Here is a 22,965-nt window from a genome sequence, read left to right as displayed (position 1 = left end):
GCTTAATCGTGTGATGGCTTAAATGCAGTCTAGGTAGGCAGCGCACTAGGTTTTGAGAGTAGTTGTCATTTGTATACACACAGCTGGAAATGTGTGTTTGTGCAGTCGGAACCCTGGCACCAGTAAAGATGTTGTGAAGTTGTGAATGGATCAATGGTTTAGTTGATTGAATGATTTGATAAGCACACATTTGAATGGGAAACTTTTTATAGTCTTGTAAAAAAAAAAAGACATTTGTCTGGAAATTGAAGATCATATCACTTGCAACTCAGAGTTTTTGGTTCTTTAAACCAGTTCAAATCAAGTGAACAAAGCGTGCGATTGGTTAAATTAATCAGACTGGCATTCTGCCATGTCTAAGTATGTGTTTGTGTGAACATGAATGAACTAGCCCAAAAAGCAAACAACCTTGGCACGTAAATGGGTGCAAGTGCGTGTGCGCAAAATTAAAACGACTGTAAAAATATCGTGTCAGAGGTGCAGCTGTTTGTCTTTCACATTTGCACCGCCGATAACATCTGGTCCTCAGAAAAGCATGCGTGCAAGAAAGAATGTGAGGAGAGAAAAATGTGGTTCACTCACTTCATCTGTTTTACGATGGTACTCTTCCCCGATTCTCCAGCACCTGTGACAAACACAAAACAAACACACAGGCGTTAAAAACACACCCCGACAACCATTTCAGACAGGGACGCAAACTTACTGTCAATGTTTTTATCAGAGTCTAGTCAGAGTCTTAACACTAATGCCCGCTCTACACACACCCATTGGCACCTGACAAATATTGCTGACTTCAGCTTTGGATCTTCAGCATTCCATCGTCTTTCTCAGACCTGGTGTTTATCAAGTTTGGCCTTTAATGGAGATGTCTGAGTACTTCGCAAACAGGAAACTGGGGCCTTATCGGCGAGGGGGTGATTTTCGCAGGCCTGTGGAGGCATGCTGCTTATTTGACATCTGACTGGCTCATTTTAGAACATTATGTAAACATAACTGCTATCAGATAACCAACCAACGGGCTTCCGTACCCACGAGTACCTCCTAAAATCTCAAAAACAAACAAGCAGTCACGTCGCTGAATCTCACGCTGAGTGACACGTGTCACTGGCAAAAATGAATGATTTTTTCATTATCTATTTACAAACATGTATGACTTTTTATTGCAATGCACAAAAGATCTGAAGAATGTTTGTGACCAAACAACACTGGCCCCCATTGACTTCCATTGTATGGACACAAAACCACCAANTAGGTTTGCAGTGAAAATAGCGGCCCCTGCTGTTCAAAGAATGTATTGCGATTCAGTTCACACCTCAACCGAATTGAATCGTCACTCATTATAACTGATTTTCAACCGGCTCACGGTGAATCGTTACATCCCTACTTTTTATTGCAATGCACAAAAGATCTGAAGAATGTTTGTGACCAAACAACACTGGCCCCCATTGACTTCCATTGTATGGACACAAAACCACCAACACATTTCTCAAAATATCTTCTTTTTGGTTTCACAGAAAATGTCATCATTTATAGGTTATGAACGACATCAATGATGACAGAATTTTTATTCATTTTTACTATCCCTTAAAGCTGCAAACTGAGTGCAAAACAATGCAATCCCTCCCTGTTTCTGAAATGGAATAGTGTTGGAGGACTTTAATGTGAGAACAGACTCGTAGTAAAGAAAGGAAGTGTTCAAGTGTGTCAAAAGACATCCTACTGGGTTCAACAATCTCTCACGGTGTGAGCACACCTGTCAACAGGCCGCACGTACGCTCACACCCACTTGTGAGTAACGACATCCCACTCCAGGAGTTGCTGTCAACACTTAAAACAAGCAAACTCTCATCTCCCACATAATGCCAAGCTTGTTTGAATGTGCAGACTCCAGATTTGTGCCTTTTATGTAAGACGCACCAGTTGCCGACATGTGCAGCTGCATATTAAAACCATGTTAAGAATGTTGCTGTTGCTCACGTTTCGAATTCAACGCTGCAAGTTCATTTCCAATTGAGCGTTTGAGGTGGTTTAATAAACAAACACAAGCTGTGAGCACAATCCCCCAGAGAACGTACAGGAGATTTCCCCACATGGAATGAGTCACACGTCTATTGTGTGCTAGCTAGCTTTAAGATAGCGGTATCCACCTGCCGGATGTGGACATACATGCTGGAGTCATTGTCTGTGAATAAAACATGAGGCATTGTTGCACTTCCACAGAATGTTTTAGGTCAAAACACCAGACAAACAAACAGCACTTCAGAGAACCGTAAATACATACAGATGCCTCTCCTGAATACCTAGCATCTCTCTGATTTAAACAATTACGGATATAGATCCTTTTCAGGGCTTCAAAACGGCAATTCGTGTCTGGTATTCCGCAAAACTAATTTTAAAGGTACCAGGCATCCCACCGGGACAGCAAGTCAGATCTTCTTTTATTTTGTGGAGTTAGACTCCCAGAAGGGTCGAGAGGTTTTATTTCACTATGGCTTGTTTATCAGCAGACTTCCAATTAAATCAGACCTGTTTTCACAGATCTCACAAAACTCACATCCAAAGCATTACGCACATCTCACTGAAGGAGTCGTTCTCTTGCACTGCCAATTAGAAAATAAAAAAGCACACGTTGTTTACTTGTGAATGTGTTATATGTCACTCTTTCGTAAATAAATAAAATAATAAACAATGTTCACTGTTGTGCACATGTATGTCACAAATAAAAACCGGCAGGGATGTACAACAATTAGTCGTGACTAATCGTATGCAAAATAAATGGTTTTTGTTTACATAATATGAGTGTACTGTGTATAACAATTACGTATACATAAATACACACACATGCATGTGTTTTATATTAAATTTAAATATGTAATATGTATAATTATTTATATATTATATACTGTAAATATAAAACTGTATATACACATGTATATGTATTTCTTAAATATATACATGCAAGTTTGTGTATTTATATATACATAATTATTATACACAGTATGCAGTATGTGTGTGTACTAAGTAAACAAAAACTTTTATTTTGAATACGATTAGTCGTGACTAATTTCATAAGTGCACATTATTAAAATAAGATCAAAAATAAAAATAATGTAATAAAAAGAACTCGTATTAGTTTTAACAATAATACTAATGTTCAATATTTTAGCAAACCAAAATGATTGTCTCTGCCTTAGACATGAAATGTAGGTTTGGTCAGCATTCTTAGACTGTGCAAGTAATATAAATAATTGTAATAAAAAAAGAATGCAAATAAAAACAATAAAATATAGAAACAGAAATAGCCGTTTAGCTTTTGTTTCAGCAACCTCACATTGCCTCAGTCTGAAGACCCACAATTCAGAATTCATTCAATTCCAAACAGATTAAATCAAGACCTGTCCTGCCCTTTGATATGTTGTGCCACATTACATAAGAAAATGGGTTGCAAAGGGGATTTTAACTTCAACTTTAAACCCAAACAAGACCTCTGTTATTGTGTAAATGTCCTGCCCCAGCGGACGGTTGTCTGGATTCAGGTGTTTTTACTCTCTTATAGCCTCAATGTCTCATTACATGGTCACGGTGCCTCAGATCTGACCGGAGTGGGTGTGTGAATGACAGAATGCATTGCACTAATGAGGTGCAGTGATGTGTCAGTGAGCTCAGGTGCTCCTGATCCAGAGCCAGTGCGTCTGGCTGAAGTTCAGAGAGTCGGTCATTATGGTCTCAGGTACACAGGTTCACAATCAAGTATAATCCAGCTTCATCGCTGCAGCTGTGACCCAGGTTTTCACAGGAAATCTCACAATAAATGTCTCTCTCCATTTGTCTCATCCGCAGTGCCAGTCTTATCTAGTTTGTCCCTCATTAAACCAATTTAGCCCTCTCTTCATTTCATTACGAAACAATTAAGTATTTCCTTACTTTTAACAAAGATCATCTGTGAATATGATCTATTTAATCACATTCAAATGGACATCAGTTCTTGTACTCTTTCTCTTCTTGTATTAGTCCTCTGGGTTTCGGGCATTCAGTATTCGGCGCTCTAGCAGACAGACCACAGCTCTCCACCCTCAATAGTGTGCGGTTGCTAGGCATTCGTTCCTTTCTGCTTAAATTCTGGGAATCTCCAGGCCTTCGCAAGCATAGCGTGATCTCTCCAACTGTTTACTTAATAAATTCATCTAGCTCTTGTCCACAGTCTCAATGCAATATTATTAATCTGATGTGATAGGAGACTTTGAGGATTTTTCTTTCACAGTCTTGTGAAAGCATGGACATGTCATGCAATTATAAAGGTGGGGGAAAAATGATGAAACCGTATACCATTTTAGGTTATATACAAACACCCAGACGTATACTCGCAAGCAAAACTTACTTACAATTAATCAAACAATTAAAGTTTTAGAGATGCTGAAAATCCTTGATATGTCTTCAGCCATTTAGATATTACCTAATATTTAGATATTATAACAATATTAGACAACGAAACTGCAATGACAGAACAGTTGTGAAAATAATAACACACGTCTGCTGCGGTTAGCCCTGATCGATGAGTTTGGGCAGCCTCAGATCTCCAATACCCCGCAGACGGGAACGCACGATTGCTTTTATGTCCCATTTAAACCTAATAAATGGCTAGGACTGTCAGCGGTTTATTGGCCTGTCAGAAATACTCTGAAATAATGCATCCGCTTATTTATAGCTTTAATTTTATTTTTCTTACCCACTTTGGTTTATCCTCCTGTGATCTCCGAGGCTTTCAAAATCTCAATCAATACTATTTAGATGTACTGTGGTAAATATGAGTACGCCGAACGTCCAAATGTGTCAAACTAGACCATTGTTAAATGGTTTCGCACACAATCGTAACACTCGAAATGACACAATCAGTAGCATTTGGAACAGAGCATACAGCACAACTGTTGAGCACAAGTGTGCGTGAGAGTGTGAGAAAGACAAGAGAGATAAGATGTGTTCGACCCAGAAGGAAAAACAAGTAGGGCTCTCTAGAAAACGCATTAGCGTACAGCTAAATCGCATCAAATCAGCTTCGGCAACCTCTCACACATGTACGCATTAGTGGACTCGACATGTTAGAAATGCACAAGACAAAAGCTTTTCCTTGTCTGGCTTGTGAAATGCTAAAGAGTCACAGGCTATTGTCCCAGAGTTGCCCGTTTCTTACAGTTTCCATCCAGCGAGGGACTTTTATGCTAGTTCAAGGGCCATCCTGCTCTCCAAAGTCCTATAAATGCTCTGTGCGTGTGTGTGTAGGGGGTGAGAAGTAAAGGACAAAGAAGCCAGTGTGTATGTGGATCTGGTTGCGTGGCCAGCAATGACTGTTTACCATCATTTAGGTCACAACAATTACAGCTAAACCAGCCTCACACACGCACACAGTCCTGTTAGAGTCTCTAATGCCTCAGGCTTCCATCACTTCAAGACTCTTCAATTCAGACAGAAGGGAGTCAGCAACACAGACAGCTTATAATGGTCCTCCCATAGGCAAGACGGGCATCAAACAAAGGTGTTATCAACCCTCCAGTCAACAGTCATTCGGCTAGGAAGTACAGATCTGAAAGTTTGAGGTGCCAGATTTTAGAGAAATGAATTTCTAATCTGGACGTTTTCATAACACTAAGAAGATAGCCATTGGGCTATTGTATAATTTAGTGTGCTTCTGTCTATGTTCCTAGCCCTCAGTCTGTCTTGGCTAACTGCTCCCACCAGCTTGATTTGGTATCGCAGGCATTCAGATGGTGTCATGTTTAAATATTCCAATTGAGTTTTATACTGCCTGGTTTTTCCCCCAGTGCCATTTTTCTGACAGTGGACGTCATGACCACTGTGAAGGACGTTCAGCAGGAAATTATGTCAAAACTGCAGGTGTGCTGGATTTAGTCCCGTAAGAGGCCAGTTCCGACAAAACGCGTTCTAGTACTCTTTTCTTGCGCAAAATTATATATTCTACCAAACACCCTCCTTGGATTTAAAGCTATAATATTAATACAGCTATTCAAATTATGGAAAGTATTTGAAATATTGAAAAATCTGTCATCATTTACTCACCCTCAGGTTGTTTCAAACCAGTTTAAATTTCATTGTTCTGCTGAATGCAGAGAAAGATATTTGGAAGAATGTCAGTAACCAAACAGATCTCTTTCACCATTGACTCCCATAGTATTTATTTTCCCTACTATGGCAGTGAATGGGGGATGAGATCAGTTTGGTTACTGACATTCTTCCAAATATCTATCTCTGCATTCACCAGAACAATGTCAGTAACCAATCAGATCTCATCCCCCATTCACTGCCATAGTAGGGAAAATAAATACTATGGGAGTCAATGGGAGATGAGATCAGTTTGGTTACTGACATTCTTTCAAATATCTTCCTTTGTGTTTAGCAGAACAAAGACATTTATACAGGTTTGGAACAATCTGAGGGTGAGGAAATGATGACAGAATTTTCATTTTTGGGTGAACTATCCCTTTAAGAAAACACAGCTTTGAGAAATTACTTAATAAAAAGTAATAAAATGGTATTACTGATTAATCTATGAAATGGATCGATAATATTAATGCTAATCTATTAATAATATACTAGAAAAATGAACATTCCTAACTGTAACCAAGTATAAAATCAATAACGGAAGAAAAGGTTGAAAAAATTGTCACTTCCGAGTACTCAAGTGCCCGTTCCCAATCTGTAGACATTGACTCTTTACGATGAGACTATGCGACTCATCCTGTAATAGTTAATGTTATAATGTGGGTGGGGAGGAAGCTGGTCCAAACTCATGGGAGTATGAGAACAAAGCGTCTGAGCACAAGCATTTCCTGTAAGTCCCATAAGGACAGAGAGAAAGACGTGGAGAGAGATAGTGCCAAGAACTCCTTCTGGATCTAGCGCTTCCTCGTCTGTGGTTGAGCAGGCCTAGGATGTAGGAGTGTCAGGATTTTTAACACGTTTCCATAGGAAAACTGAACTCAACTGTTCAACCCTAGCAGGACAACTCAACAGAAAAAAAAACACTGACAGGTTGCTGCACTACTCTTACTGAGGGATGAAATGATGTCCAGAAATATGACATTTTAAGAAAAATGTTTACTGGATTTTGGATGAATGCACAGGACACACCACTGACATTTGCTCAAGCTGTGTTACTAATAATACAGCTGGCACCACTGGACGAAGGTGTCAGAACGAAATATAGAGAATATGACATAAAACAGTGCCACGAGCACAAGGCATAGGAACGCAATAAAAAACTAAAAGTGACTCTGACAGTAAGAGTAGAAAAAAGTTTTTTATATTTTTATCAATGTGCGTGATGTTTATCGACCACTAGGTGACAACTGTAAGCCTGATTGCTTAGAAAAGTAATAGTAAAAGTACCTAGCCACACGACTCAAAAACATGAAATCAAAATTACCACCGAGACCACATCCTTACAAGTACACTGTGGGGAATGCAGTTAAACACATGAGGAAACCAAAATAAATAAAAGTAATCAATAAAACCTGAGCAGTGAGTTAGGGGTGTCAAAACACCAAAGACACAAGAGGGAGAGATGGCCATGCGAATAAAGTCTAAGAGGCGTGACTAATGTGTATGACGCATGACAGTAGGGATGCACAGTAGGGAAGCAACGATTATAGATTTTGTTGGTACGATTATAGACTGAGGAATAATCACGGTTGCACGATTATTATGCATACATTAATTTCTACATTTTTACTGGCCCTGACAAAAATTTTACTAGCCCGCCACAAAAAGTAATAAATAAATAATAATGTCTAGTTATTAGTTTGATTTTACTGATGCAATTTTAATAAATAAGCTCATAATACCATAAAACAATTCAGGTTGGTCTAACTGTGGTTATCAGGTACAGAAACTGAATAAAGGAGTCAAATGTAAAATAACACTTCATAGTCTTCACAGTATACTGAAATATAGATAAAAACCATATTAAAGCTATTAAAGCTTTAATATGCTTTAATATAGCTTTAAAGACTCGGTTTTGTCTTAGTTTGTTGTTGTTTGATGAGCATTAAAACCGATATATTTATTATGCTGCTGTCCCTTTAAGAGCTAGCACGCATGGATCACATGCTTCCACCCCCACTGTTTTCATTTACAGCAAACTATAATGAATTTATCAACGCGATATAAAGCCTATTCGCTAAATAATATGAAATAAGTTAAATTGGTTCAACTTGCGTCAGGAGTAGAATTTGAGCTTGCGCATACAGAATGTCCGCATCCTGTGAGCTCTCCTCGATGCGACGCTTCTTGTCCGGTGTGCTATTCCGTTAACTTACGGATGCCGCTTTGTTTGTTTACGTTGCACTGAAAGCCCAACTGTCACCGCAACGGCCTTGATTGTGAATGTACATGTGAGATTGGCTGTTTGGTCTCTCTGCCATAGTTAATCTAGTGTGTGTCGTGGCCTCCGTGTCTCTGATAAGCACGGCTCTTTAAGCTGGTGCACCGCTGGTGTAACTTTGTTTTCATTTTGTGCAAGTTGCAACGTTTCCGTTCCGTGCAACAGAAACATGCGGTGTAACGGAGCCATTACGATTTAAGCGCGGTTAATATTGAACCTCGGTAATCGCTGCATCCCTACATGACAGCAGGAGGCACTTCTGACCCAAGAACCGAGAAGCATGACGGTCATTCTCATGACCTGTAACCATGTGTCCTCAACACCAATGCACACAAAAATGCTCTTGACAATCAATAACACAAACAAAAAGAGGAACTATATTCACTTTCACGCTTTCTTTAGTGTATAGCTTTATTCCACTGGAGAAACGTCTGCATCTATCATCTGCTGTCCCGTGAGATCTTTCATTAGAAAACCTCAGTGTTGTCTAATGACTGTAAGAGGTCCACTGAGAGGTGTGTTGATGCAAATAAAGCTTTTGGTTAGAGGTTGTGCGCTGGGTAATATCTATTAAACACCTGCCTTTTGGCCCTAGTGAATAACAGCGTGAATGCGTGTGTGTGGTAGGACACAGCACGACACCGGTCTCATTAATCTAGGCAGACAGCAGAAGGGCAGAGGCTTGTGTGTTTATGTCTCAAAGCAAGCGTCAGCCTCAAGGCCTTGAAGACTACTGGCAGACAGCAGATCTCCCCTGAGCTCTCCAGCTCCTCTAAAGAAATCCTCCTCAAAAACACAAAAAACACATCAGCGGTATCTGAAAGCTTTATAACCATTGCGACTTAGAGTAACACTTACAGTAAACCGGTCCCCATCGCAAATAAACACATTTCCACCCACATATTAAGCAAAAGACTAGATCCAATCTGATTAACTAGTTTTGTTTTTGAGAGTCAATGTGCTGAAAACAAAGTCAAGCCAAACTGAGAGACAGAAAAAAGTAGGCAGGATGTCGGAGTATTGATTTTTTACACAATGTTTACTCGAAATGTAAATGTTGCACTATGCATTAAAAAGATGTTTTGAAAATGCAGATAACTAAAAAAAACGGGCCAGCGACACAAATTATAGCCTATATATAAATATATACAGTAACAGATAGATAGATGCTTCCTGACTAAACGGGCCTTAACATGGCTAAACAAACTGAACAGAATAATTTGCAATAGGAAACAGACTTCATTAGAACTAAAAAGGACTGTCAGAGTCAGGTAGATCAAAACAACTACAGTACATCTGATTTACCTGTAATTACAGGTAATACTTTGAAACAAACTGAAATGAAGCCGTACGTCTTATTTTTGTCCATGCCTAGTACTCCAGTAAAGGGTGCTTTACATTGAGATGAATGATCACGGATAAACACAAATGCATAGAGGGGGAGTCCGAGAGCTCGACACAATCGCACCGCTGATCTGACTGTGAAAAGAACCAGGCGCGCCAGTATGTGTGTGCATTATTCAAGAGACATAAAAACAACGGTGTGGGCACACGGCTGACATTCTAAGAGTATAAAAACCAATCGTTCGTGTCAACTCTTCTGCGGAGTGACGGTTTCCTTCGTCTGAGAACATGCTGACGCTCAGATTAAAGGGTCTGCTTTCATTAACTGCACAAACAGGAAAATCCTCTTTAATTCCACAGATATAACAAACAGGCGACAAATGAATGAGAGAGCTCAACTGTCCAGAGTCTTCCTGTAGCTTTGGTAGGCCACGGTACTAGCTACGCCAAGGTCATGGGTTCAAATCTCAGCGAGCACATGCACTGATAAAATTTTATACAGTTTGAATGCAGTGATTGAAATTCAACAAATGTAAAGCTACAACATTATAGTTATATACAATGTATACTCGCACACAATCTGTTTACACCAGCTACAGATCATATCCTACAGATGAATGACCTCAGAATTGCATGAATGTGAATGGACACTTAAAATGCTTCCTGCCACTTGGCTGCCATTGTTCAAGAGGAGGAAAGCAGACATGCACTTTAGAAGTGAAAGACGCTGAAACAAAGCCAAAGCTGGAAATGTGCACAGCTGGAGGTCTCCTCCGAGTTTCCTCCAGCTAGTGAATGCTTCAGGTATGCAAGCTGATAGTGTGAGTTAAATCGCTTGACTTTTGCTAAATTCTGACGTAAGATCTACATGTACTTCTGAGGAATGATTTTCGACTGCGTTATGGCCTATTCACTGACCATCTGATGCGCACACAAATAAGGTCAAAATTACCATGAGCTGCGACTCAAGTATAAAAAGATATATGAAAAAATAAATTAATATTAAGTTTATCCTCACTTAAAATATTTACCGGCAAACTTTAAAATCTAGAGAAACAAATTTGCTTTGGAATTGCAGGGACAAAGTTTACAACAAGATGCTTAGATTGTTATGCAACAAGCAATATTTTGAGATTATTACAACAACAAAATATTGGCATGCAATATTTGCCACAATTGCAGTGTCCTGGGGATTCCCTTCTCATCACTAGTGCGTCATGGAACAGACAATATACTCGCCTCTGTCTCGGACCAGAGCACTGGAGGCCCCAATAAATGCACAACATGTATTATGCATGTCTCCATACTGGCTTCCTGAACACAAGCAAATAAATTATGGATAATATTGACAAAACAAAAGTGAGAAAAGAAATGAGAAAGGAGGGAGAGAAAGCAAAACTACTTGACTTTTTACTGGAGCATTCTTGATCTGTATAATCTGCTTCGTCTTCAGAGGTGGAGATGCTTCTTCAAAAATTCAAATGGCACACTTGTATTAATTCCAGCTTTTATAAAAAAACAGCCACTCTCATATCTAATGCTTTGAACTATCTGACAGCCCTGTGTTGAATTCCACCTCCAGGCACGGAGCAGAGCTTAATAAAGTCATATCGCTGCCCCATGCCAGGCAGTGCATTACTAAAATATCATTATCGCTTGGCGGGGGGGGGCTCAGATATGCCCTTCAACAACAAACAGCCAACAGTTCAATTATTATATATACCCTCATACTAGTTTAGCTAAAATATAGTGTAGAGAGGAGAAAATACAGAGACTCAGTCAATACAGGCATACTTGCAAATTGAGAGACAAGGACAATTCAACAATAAATGTGTGGAAATTAGGGATGTAACGATTCACCGTGAGCCGGTTGAAAATCGGTTATAATGAGTGACGATTCAAATCTGTTGAGGTGTGAACTGAATCGCAATACATTTTTTGAACAGCAGGGGCTGCTATTTTCACTGCAAACCTAAACGTGGATGCTGATATTTCTTAAATGCAAAAAAATCCAAGAAAAGCACAGACAGTATTAGTTTGTTTATTAAAGAGACTTTTTCTATTATTAATTTCTTATAAAATTGCAGTTTAGTTTTGTTATTTGAAATAAAACATTATTTTATTATACAAAGAAACGTGAAGCATTTAAGAAATAATGCAAGGGAAGTTGTTCATTTCTAATTTGTTTCAACTCATTTTTAAAAAATAAATCGTGAATAAATCGCATCGTGAGATCAGAATCGTGACTCGCATCGTGAGCTGAGTGAATCGTAACATCCCTAGTGGAAATGCTTTTTTATTAGATTATTGTGCTAAAGACTAGGGATGCACCCAATGTTCGGCAACCGAAAATATTTGTCTGAAAAAGGCAAAAAAAAGCATGTTCGGTGTTCTCCCGAATAAGTGAAATGGCGGGAATAAATTTTACCGAACATGACATGTGATATGATCAAACAGCAACCAGCGCAGAGAAAGAGACATGCGCGCTTTTATTAATGCAGCAAATGTGTCGGCAGTGTTTGGAGCATTTCTAAAGGTGCCCTTCCTCGTGATGCCAATTTTCAAACTTTAGTTAGTGTGCAATGTTGCTGTTAGAGCATAAACAATATCTGCAAAATGATAAAGCTCAAAGTTCAATGCCAAGCGAGATATTGTCTTTAACAGAATTTGCTTTACAAGGACTACAGAGAACAGCTGGAATCGGACTACAGCCCTATATTTAATAGGTACGTGATGTCACTATTCCGAGTTTTTGAAAAACCTCCGCCCAAAGGAATACAGTATGCCAAAAAAGAGAAGAGGAAGAGCCGCTGAAGTAGTGTTTGGTTATCAGAAATTGTAAACATTTGACTGAGCTGCACAATTAATTACTTTCACTTTCATCACAGTCCTACAGCTGATAATAAGAATTCAGAAACACACATTCTAAGAAAACCAACGGTCAAATAACAGCTTCCATGACTTTAACATCGGCTGTGAAAGCTGTGTAATACACTGATATTGTGTGTGAGCGCGCACATACCTCTAAAACACTTCTATGAAACGTCCTTTGAAGTCCTGCTTGCAAATGTCTCCTGGTCAATCTGCTTGTTTTATTATCCAACTCAGGTCCAATATAAAAAGGCAAAACTAACGCTTCTGTTATTTATGTTAATATAACCGGTCTGACGCCATTCGGTCCGGTGTCATTTCCCTCGCCATAGTAGGAAAAAAATTGTGATCTCTAACAAAGATTGACGTTTGCACATGCACTAGCAGACCTCTGTTACACTTCGATATCCGCATGTTTTTAACTGATGAAGTGAAGTTGACGCCATTGTTACTGTTTATTGCTAAAAGCCAAAGCTTATGAATACACGAGCACTGAGAGGGGGACCGACCAATCACAACAGCCTGAGAAGCGGAAGCTCGCTGATATGGTATGGGTGGGACATCTTCAGACACACGCTCTAAGCAGGGAACCAATCACGACAGACTGGGTCAGCTTTACCAATCAGAGTGTTTCGGAAGAAGGGATTTTATATAGACCGGAAGAAATACAGTAGTTTTGTTAGAAGAGGGACAGCGGTGAACAATAGACTTGAAATATGTGAAATAAAGCGTTTTTTGAAATTAGAAAAATGAACATCTCCTGTTAAACACCCAAAAAACATAATCAAAGCCTCAAAAACAGCAAAAGAATGCCCCCTTTAAGTGTCAGAGAAAGACACGGCATGGAAGTGGCCGTGTCAGAGAAAGACACGGCATTGGAAGTGGCCGTGCCAGAGTAAATTTCAGAATGAAAGCATCTTTACCGGTAAGTAACTTGTGTACTACAGACTGGAGCGGGCGATCTGACAGTAGCACCGCCGCTCGCGAAATCATTTGACATCATACAGTGGTCACCATGTTCGGCCTAGCGTTTCATTTTTATTCGGCTTCGGCCAAGAATTTTCATTTCGGTGCATCCCTACTAAGGAAACATACTATTTGGTATACTGTATATTATTTTGGCAATGGCTTGGAAAACAGCAGCCAATGCAGTTAATGTGTCTCTACGAAGTAATATGCAAACACACACAAGCATCAGCTTTAATAATAAAAAATTCTGGCAGAAAGGCTATCTCTCAAAAAAGGGAGTCTGTCTGGGACTCCAGGTTGCCTTGAAGCCAAAGAGAAGAAAGAATCCAGACAGCCACACACACCAAAATACCCCTAATGATTCAGATTGGAGCCAATTCCATTTAAAGTGACATTCAACTGAACCTATTCAAAAGCCGACCTGATAGCTTTCATTACATCAAATTGCTCATGACAAATGAGCCCTGATCATCTTTCAGACATGCGGGAGGACAACCTAACCTAACCTCTGGTCTGATGTATGTTATCAATGTTGGTTGACATGTGATCAAACAGGAGAACGCGTGACCCCTTTTTCCTTTAAATCGCTCCAAAAACATTATGTGGTTCAAAACCTGCATACAAGTGTTTTTTCTGTGGAACACAAAGGAAGATATTTTCTGAAATGTCTTTGTAGTTTTGTGTCCATACAATGAAAGTCAATGGGATAAACATTGTTTGGTTTATAACATTCTTCAAAATATCTTCTTTTGTGATCTGCAGAGGAAATGAAGTCATACAGGTTTGAAATTACATGAGGGTAAATAAATAATAAAAGCAGCGTTATGCAATGCATTTACTTGGGTGGACCGCCCAGGTATATTTATGGCCACTCAAGTATATTTGGCGTCACATTTTTTTTTATCCATCCGTGCTAAGACAGTATCTGTGATCGAATAACTAGTGGATAAACAGCGCTTACGCGTCTTCTCTCCTTCCTGACTTGTTTGGTGTGAGTGGAGCGTGGTCACGTGCGCGTCCTCATCTTCCGTGTTGGCATGCACTCTCTCTTCCGATGAGCTCCATGTGTGTGCGCGCGAGCCCTCGGCCTCTCGTATTTAACGGTCACTTGCATTTAAAATCAAAGAAGCATTCGTAACACAGCAACACATTGTCGAGAAAGGGCAAACAGCATATAGCCGCTCTTTAATGTAGATGTACTGTATTGTGATTTTGTCCGATGATGTTGCATTTATAAATCAAAATTTTAGCAGCGGTTAAAGTGACTGCAGGTGGCATCCTGTTGTAAAATACAGCCATGTTCAGACTTGACTTCTTTTTTGAAGCTGCTAGCGTCTGTTTTACATTATAAACCTATGGAGTAAACTGTGTTTTCAAAAAACGTCCTGAGCGCTTTTTAAAACGCCAGCGACGGCGTCTTTTTCTGCAGCTCAGAGCACCTTTTGAGGTTGAAAAAAATTCAACTTTTCAGAAAAAAATGCCCTACGTCAAGCTCCTTTTTCACAGCTAACCAATGACAGAGACCTGTCGTTTCCATAACAACATGCGAGGAACGTGATTGGTCGAGAAGACTCAAGCTCGAAAAAATAAAATGGCGGCCGAAACGCCAGTTGGAGGATAGTTTTGGATTTCTAGCGAGAAATTAGTATTGTAGTTTTTAAATATGTGATTAGATATTGCAAAGACGCTCTCTGTTTATAATTCAAATAGACTTCCGTTACGCTACCTATGTTTCTTTCTCTGGGCTGCCTTCGTGCGCGAAGTCATGGCATTCGGCTGCTATTTGTAACCAAATGCTGCGAGTGTTTTTTTACTTAAAAAACGCTTTTGTCAACTTTTTCTTGTAAAAAATAGTGCTATCACTAACACGATGTGATGATGTCACAAATATGCCAATTAGTTTGTGACGTCACCAGTGCCACAAGTCTGTCAAAATCCTATGGGAAACACTGAAAATGAGTTTTGAGTTTTGGGGTGAAATATAATATAAATAACAATTCTATATAGTAGAAATATATTTTCTGATATATATTTACTGAAAATAGATTTTTTTAATGTACTCAAATAAATTTATCTTTAAATTATACAGTACCGTAAAGACACAAAATTGACCATTTTTTTTAGAAAAGAATTATCCCTGGGTTTTTTATCTGCAGAAGGCGAGGTGAAAATATCTGCTTTTTATCTCTACAAATAAAATCAGAGTTGAAAGAATTTTCTGACTCAAGGCTAATGAAGTCCAGACACTGAGCTCAGGATGGAGCTCATCACATACAGATGGATGGTGGCCGTCCCCTCACAAGGCCTCAGCATTGTAGAAAAACCTGAAACGAATTCCAGACTCTCAAGAACAACTGACATATAACTATGATATCTTTAAGCCCAAGCCGGACATAAACTTTAAACCTATTCATTTGAATCTTCAGTATTTTTTTCTGGAGTAAAACAAAGGCATGAAACCCCTCCCTTTAATATTGGACAACAATAGACTGATTTCACGCCGCCGCCATGTTGAAATCGAAGCAGAGGTGGGAAGAAACCCAGAAGGACAGATAGACTGCAATGATTAAAAAAACAAACCAAAAATAATAAAAAAATTAAAATTAAATATGACAATATAAGCATAGGATGCATGTCACACGAGCTGTTTTACTTGACCCTTAAGCCGTACCATCACATATTAGTGACTGTTTAAACTGCCATAAGCGGGTTTCATTCGCGCACACACAGCTACTTTAACGTTGTTTTTACAAGCATCATTTGTTTATTCATGTCACAGACACCCGATGGTAATCCAAACCATTGCAGTCTATCTGTCCTTCCGGTTTTCTTCCCACCTCTGCCTCGTTTTCGATTTCAGCAGCGGAGTGAAATCAGTCTAAAGCTATATTTTCTAAGCATGCATATTTAACATGGTTTTAATAACACTGTTTATGTAGAGTCTAAGCTGTAGTCATTAGTAACCCTCTTTCCTCAACTAAGTTTAGACACTGAAGAAACAGGTGGTATTTTACCACACAGCATGAACTGTAATGTGACGCTGAAACAACACAGAAAGTGTAATGTGCAGAAGTGCTATAAAGAATTAACACCTAATAATAGATCATAAGAAAAGAGACAGTGACAAGAACAAAGTGCGTTTCTCCGGAAACTGGTATATTTGTCTCATTTAAAGGTGAGATGAGTTCTAATTGGCAGATAAGTCTTATTAGATCTATATTCAGAAATAAACGCAAACACCAAGATACTGTACATGTAATTTACATGGGTGGAAAACGTTAACCTGTTAAACCAGTGTCTACAATGAAGCAGTTAAATAAAGGATTGTTTTTCCAAAACAAACCCAAGATCAATGGTGTGTTTTTAGTTACATAACCCAGCTCAAATCAAAAGCAAGCTATGCTATGAAAGTTGAATTTATGAATCCTCATGCAAAGTAACAAGTAGAAGATCTTGCGAATGATCTTGAACAGAAGGAATTTCGTAATGCATATAACTGCAAAACGGACTTGTTGCCAAATATTTAATTAATCATAAAAAATTACTTTCAAATCATATGAATCACGTTAAATTTGTTGTTCACAGAAAAAATGTGGGAAAAAAACTGATACTCAAAAACTGATTCCGATACTTGACCCCCCCTCCATCATTTCTAAGTTAAAGTGTAACTGATTTTGGAGTGTATACTGAACTCAAACACATTTTATTAAAGTCATATGTCCTTTAGCCAAAGTTAAAGACTTTTTAATGCATTCAGTGGCTTTTGTCCTCCTAAACATTTACCGTCTGCCCACAAGTGCTCATTATAAACCCTGTGCTCATCTGACATCATTTTGTTCTTGCAGGAAATGAGATTGTGGTACCAATTTCTTGTGTTAAACTCATGTCATTGCACTCTGAAATACTTTATTCTGGTGGCCAAATGTGACGTTGTGCAGTCAAAATATATTTGTACAGTCAGCAGACGATTATCCCAAAACAAACCCCCCTGCAAAGACCCTGAACACCCTGTTTGGATTTATCTTACTGTATGTACCTTATACTGCATGTTGGGTTAACTTTAAGATGCAAATGCAATTAACAGCAGTTTAGAAACTCAGGAAACTATCCAGCCTGTCATCAGTCTCATAGGATTCATTATTCATGCTTCAGATCTAAACAGCCAGCTCACTCTTGACAAATGAGCAAGGCATTATGTCCAGCCCTAAGAGAGGCTTTTCAAAACATTCTGCCTGGCAGACCATACTAATGACTCTTGCGTCAATACTGCAGAGAGAACAGCAAATGATTTTGGAAGAGGACTGCCCTCTCTCGCGGGTCTGTGCTTGATGGGTATTAGCTTTAAGAAGAAATGTTGGTCTATCTTGAATAGCATCAAGGTAACTAAACCAAAAGGTCCCTGAAGCACACACAAGTTTGTGGACAAAACAAGCAAACAAGTGAAGACCAATATATCAATATTATTGATGCTTTGTACAGTAGCATCTAACCGACCAGTGCAACAAATTGCAAAACATTTTAAACAAACCAAACATGTCCAACTATGGTGCACATACAGGAAATATAGTGCCATTGGCATTGCAAGCCGAATTCAAAAGAAAACACAGGAAATGTGAACAGAATGAGAGGGAAGAGGTGTGGTTTCTCGCTCAAGTTTTATGAAGGGCAAAGGGCCCAATTCTAGGCTTTAATTTACTGTGGCGTAATCCTAAAACCCATTTTCAAGCATTTACTTGAAATATAGACAAGGCCTTAACTCAAATGCAATATCACATTTACAAATACACCATCTGCCTTTTCTTAAAGATTAAAAGCACTGTTTAAAGGCAGGCCTGTGGGTGCTGATATTTGATCTCTCTGATAAGTTATGACCAAGTACAACATGTAAGCGACCCTGCGGTGGTAAGTGAACTGAATGGCCTTATCTCCTGCTGGCTCTGAAAGACGCTGTTTGGGTCATGTTCAGAGTGCTGACAGGATCAGGATTGTTAGTCACCAAGGGAACCCTCGGGCCATGAAGGGAGCCATAAGATGCCCCTGAAGCACAGGTATATTAGCCACATCAGTTACTGGGTAAACAGCTTCTCGTGAATAAAAGCCGCTCATCACAAACGGATGATGTAAAATTCCAGATGCAAAGCCATGTTATAAACTGCTATACAGTACCGCCACACATTTGCAATAAAGTGGAAGTTCACCCAAAAATCGACATTGTGTGATTTTTTACTCACCCACATGATGTTAAACACGTTTAGAGAACTTCCGGCATCTTTGGAGCACAAATAAAGATATTTAGGTGACATCCGAGAGCTTTCCAGCCCTCCTCATTGAAACCATGGTTTGCCAAGATCCAAAAAAGTACTAAAGACATAGTTAAATTGGTCCATCCACGCATAGTGACTCAGTTGAATTTTTTTGCTTTATGTACGAAAAACAAACCAAAAAAAAACGTTGTCTTCTGAATGTAAACACAGAGTTGCACTGCCGCGTTGTGAGTCAGAGCGCCGGCATCCAATAGGGGCAAGCCCCATGCGGCGTCGGCGCACAAACCTGTCTACTTTTGAAGTGCTCTCGTCCAAGAAGACGAAGAAGAAGTGCTCTCGTGAACGCGCGCCATACACTGACAGAGGAGAATATATTGATTAAAGTCGGTATTTTGGTTTGTTTTTCACACATAAAACATTCTCGTCGCTTCAAAAAAAAATCACACAAAGTTGATTTTTGGATGAACTATCCTTTTAATACATTTAATTATCTATTCAACAGTCTTACTGCCACGGTTACTTGGAAATAGCAATGCCAACGTCACAAGTTCAATGTCCAGGTAACATACAAACTGAAAATGTATACTTCATATATACTGTAACTGCATTGTAAGTCCCTTCGGATGAAAGCGTCTTGCAAATGCATTTATGTAAGAAAGGGACTCAAAAAATTACTTGCATAGAACTATAATACAAATATACATGTAAAGAAAAACAGCAAAGAAGTTGTCCAAAAACCAACACAAGAAATGCTGCAAGGCAGCTTTGTGTGTGCATTCTGTTGTTTGTAATTGTTGACACTTCCAAAATAGCCAGGACTCCTGCACGCCAAATCACTGCTCTTAAACTCAATGTTTTACAAAATGTAGTGATTCTGAGGAACATCTAAAAGTTCTTTCAATCTAATATGGTTCTATAGTACAGCAGATCTTGCACCCTGATCCAAGATCAGGTTTACTGACCTAAATCCTCCCTGCTACGAGAAAAATATGATGGTGCCATGTCTAGCCGCACCTGCAGAACGGTTTTGGTGAGGAGGCCTGGCAGTACGCAACAGGAATACGGAGCGGTCTCCCCCGTATAGCTAACAGAGATGGGCATTGTTTGAGACACCCTTCCCCTGAAGCTCACGTGGCTCTGAACCACGCTTTTCTTTTCTTTCCTTTTGTTAATTTCATTTCCTTTTGAGGCCTTCCTCTCTCACTCTCTCTCTCTTACCAATGCAACTGTTCTAGCCAAATAAAACAAACTTACACAAGACAAACTTTCCACAGAACGAGAGAAAAAGTGGCGCTGGTTTGTCTGTAGAAATGAAATTTTAACTTAAAAGAAAAACTCTTTTTCATCTCTTGATCAATTGGCAATTCAAGTTCTATCATGCAGCAAAGGCAGTGGTTTAAATATTCTGGTTAAATAGCACAGCTGTAAATTACGTCACAAACAGGCTATTAATATTACAAAGAATGTGTCTGGAAAGGATTGTGCGGCCTAATTTCTTGTAGAGTGAAGTAGCCACTAAAAAAAATAGTAGTAGTTCAAAAATCCAAACACTACACGGCTTCAAGTCTATAGGAGCTTCACCTCGCATGAATGTGCAAACAGCTGGCGTCAGTCAACACTTTAGCGAATGGCCGTATTATTGCAAACTCCTTTTCATCCCAACACTTCATGCTTTGCACTTCAATATTCTGCCTACAGCTTTTCCCTCGGTCGCCCGTCTAAACGTTCATGTTTGCTTTCAAAACAAACGTCACAGCAGTCTAATGGAAACAAACACTGCAGCTAGCCCTAGCTTCCTCTGACCGAGTCATCATGTGCATAACAAGTACAACATATTTTATTACATCAAAAGCCCAAAATGTGACATGTAATGAAAAAAGCTTCAAGTTGGATATCCATCCGCACCATGATTCTGCAAAGTAAAATTATTTTGTCAGCAAAGTCCCAATATTGGGCTCTCATTGGCTGGTCTCCATGACGCAGGTTAGCCAGAGTTGCCCTGAGTTTAAAATGCAAAATGCAGAAAGAGGGTCGATTGAAAGATACGTTTTCTAGGTCTCACAGACCTCGGCAGTTACCTCAGCAAATGATCGCTATCACTGTCCTGGTTCGTTGTGAAAACACAAGTATGTGCTTGAGTCTAAGGGCACAACAAACAGATATTTGGTCATTTACGGTTAGCAAGTTAAGTCTCTGACATGATATGAGGACATTGAGTTTGTTGAGCAACAAACAACCCTAAATGACTTTGCATTGGAGAGCTTCCATATAGACAACATTTTTATGGGAACAGGAAGTTGTGCATTTCAACGTGCCAGTCTAAGAGGCAAAAATGAAGAAAAGTTGAGGTTTTGAGTCAAAGAACACGATTAGGGATGGGTATCATTAAGATTTTAACGGTATTACTACTCTTATCAATACTGCTTATCGGTCCGGTACTTTAACAGTTTTCTTATCGGTGCTTTTGGATATATTTTCTTATAAAAAATAAGACCAAAAATAAAGAATTTATTAAAATAACACTGCTTTATTTTCTGCAATGTAAAATAAATTGTATTCAGCGCGTACCAGCAGTATTAAAAGAAGTGGGTTGGTTCATCGTAGCCGCCCGCAACAATTTTTTTTAAATATTTATATGTGTGTGTATTTTATTGGACAGAGTTTTATGTTTGTCCCATTTATGTAAGTAAAGCAACGAATTATTAAGCTCTCGATGTTATCAAATAGGCCTATTATTTGGGCTGATTTATGTATTATTTTATAAACAAGTAAAGCATGTGTTGTGTCACATTTAATCCAATTGAAATTAGACACACACAAATAGATATAGGTTGCGCACATGTCTCATCTGTTTGCGCATGGAGACTTGCAGTGCAGAGCAACGACTCCAGGCGCGAGCATGACTCTGCTTGAGAGAGACAAGCTGTGCGTTGTGATGTTAAAACAGCTCATCCGTTTAGTTTGGGGGACGCACAGTTTTGGTAACGCGAAACGGAGACGGACACGAATTTCAAAAGCATTCAAACACAGGCTGGGCGCGCTCATGAAATTTAAACAGCTCATCTGTTTAGTTTGAGAGACGCCATGTTTGGGTAGACGCGCAGCGCGGAGCAGTCCCGATAAGCAGAACTGATAAGGGCGGAGCTTATCGAAGCTCCGGTCTTTCATAATTTAGCCCCGGGGCTCTTTTAATACCAGGTATCGGTACCCATCCCTAAACACAATGCGTCACAAACACAGTTAGAGAAAATGTGACTAACGATGTAGCTTGTAGTATTGCCAGGCCAACCCATATGTAGATGCCACCATTCAGCCTTACTGTATACTGCCATAATCACCATAAAACAAAGAAAATATATATTTATAAAAATGACGCATGAGCTCCTTCCCTCATGAGGGTCAGATACAGACATCGATAACCTTTACAGAGTCATAAACCGTGACCAGCAAAGCACTTTTAAATGCCACCCACTTGGTGTCCACAGCTCACACTTTTATTCACACATTAGCAACCTGCACGTTTCATGCAAAATGAAAGGGTGGGATGTCATTTCAAGAAATCTCTGAGGTCAATAAATCAGGGAGAGTGCAGATGAGGACTCAAAACAACATCTTTAATTACATCTGAGAGACGTCACTTTGGCCCAAGCCTGATGAAGTGTAAAATCGTGTCACAGCACTTCACATTAAATGTTTCAACAGTGGTAATCGCTAAAGGAAGCGAGTAGAAAGTGCTTGGATAAGTAGAAAGCAAGCTAAACAGCTTTTTACAAAACCAAGTAGCACAAAACCTAAATATGCGAGTGGAAATGTGACCTAGTTGACACTAAATTCACAGAGTTTATATCTGACTGATTGTAAAACAAATTTTTAGGCCAGTCCGATCATGTTATCGGACAAAACACAGGTGATGATAAAGTTATCAGTAAAGTTTATTCCCATGTGCCTTTTGTGATTTTCTTCATTCTGGTCCTGACACGTCTAAACATGACTTTCCAAATCATGAGTTTTCAACATTGCCAAATTAAAGCTCTTCCTGCCAACAAGCAAAACACTGATCTACACAAGGTCAAAACTCCCGTCTTGCACATTTCATTACTTCTTTCAAGGTGAGGGATAGTG

At 39.3% G+C, this 22,965-nt stretch overlaps 1 protein-coding gene across 1 annotated transcript in view; it reads right to left on the bottom strand.

The window, feature by feature from the left end:
- The window catches only part of gnai2a (guanine nucleotide binding protein (G protein), alpha inhibiting activity polypeptide 2a), a 56,484-nt gene that overhangs the window by 9,915 nt on the left and 23,604 nt on the right, over positions 1-22,965 (bottom strand). The window contains exon 2 of the mRNA XM_057361799.1: positions 583-625. Within this exon, the coding sequence (XP_057217782.1) occupies positions 583-625 (43 nt within the window). The remainder of the gene's footprint in view (positions 1-582; positions 626-22,965) is intronic.

The sequence above is a fragment of the Triplophysa rosa genome, linkage group LG20, assembly GCF_024868665.1.
Source record: "Triplophysa rosa linkage group LG20, Trosa_1v2, whole genome shotgun sequence".
In the NCBI taxonomy this organism is placed as follows: Eukaryota; Metazoa; Chordata; class Actinopteri; order Cypriniformes; family Nemacheilidae; genus Triplophysa; species Triplophysa rosa.
Note: the sequence above shows the minus strand (reverse complement) of the source record. Positions and strands in the feature narration are given on the sequence as shown.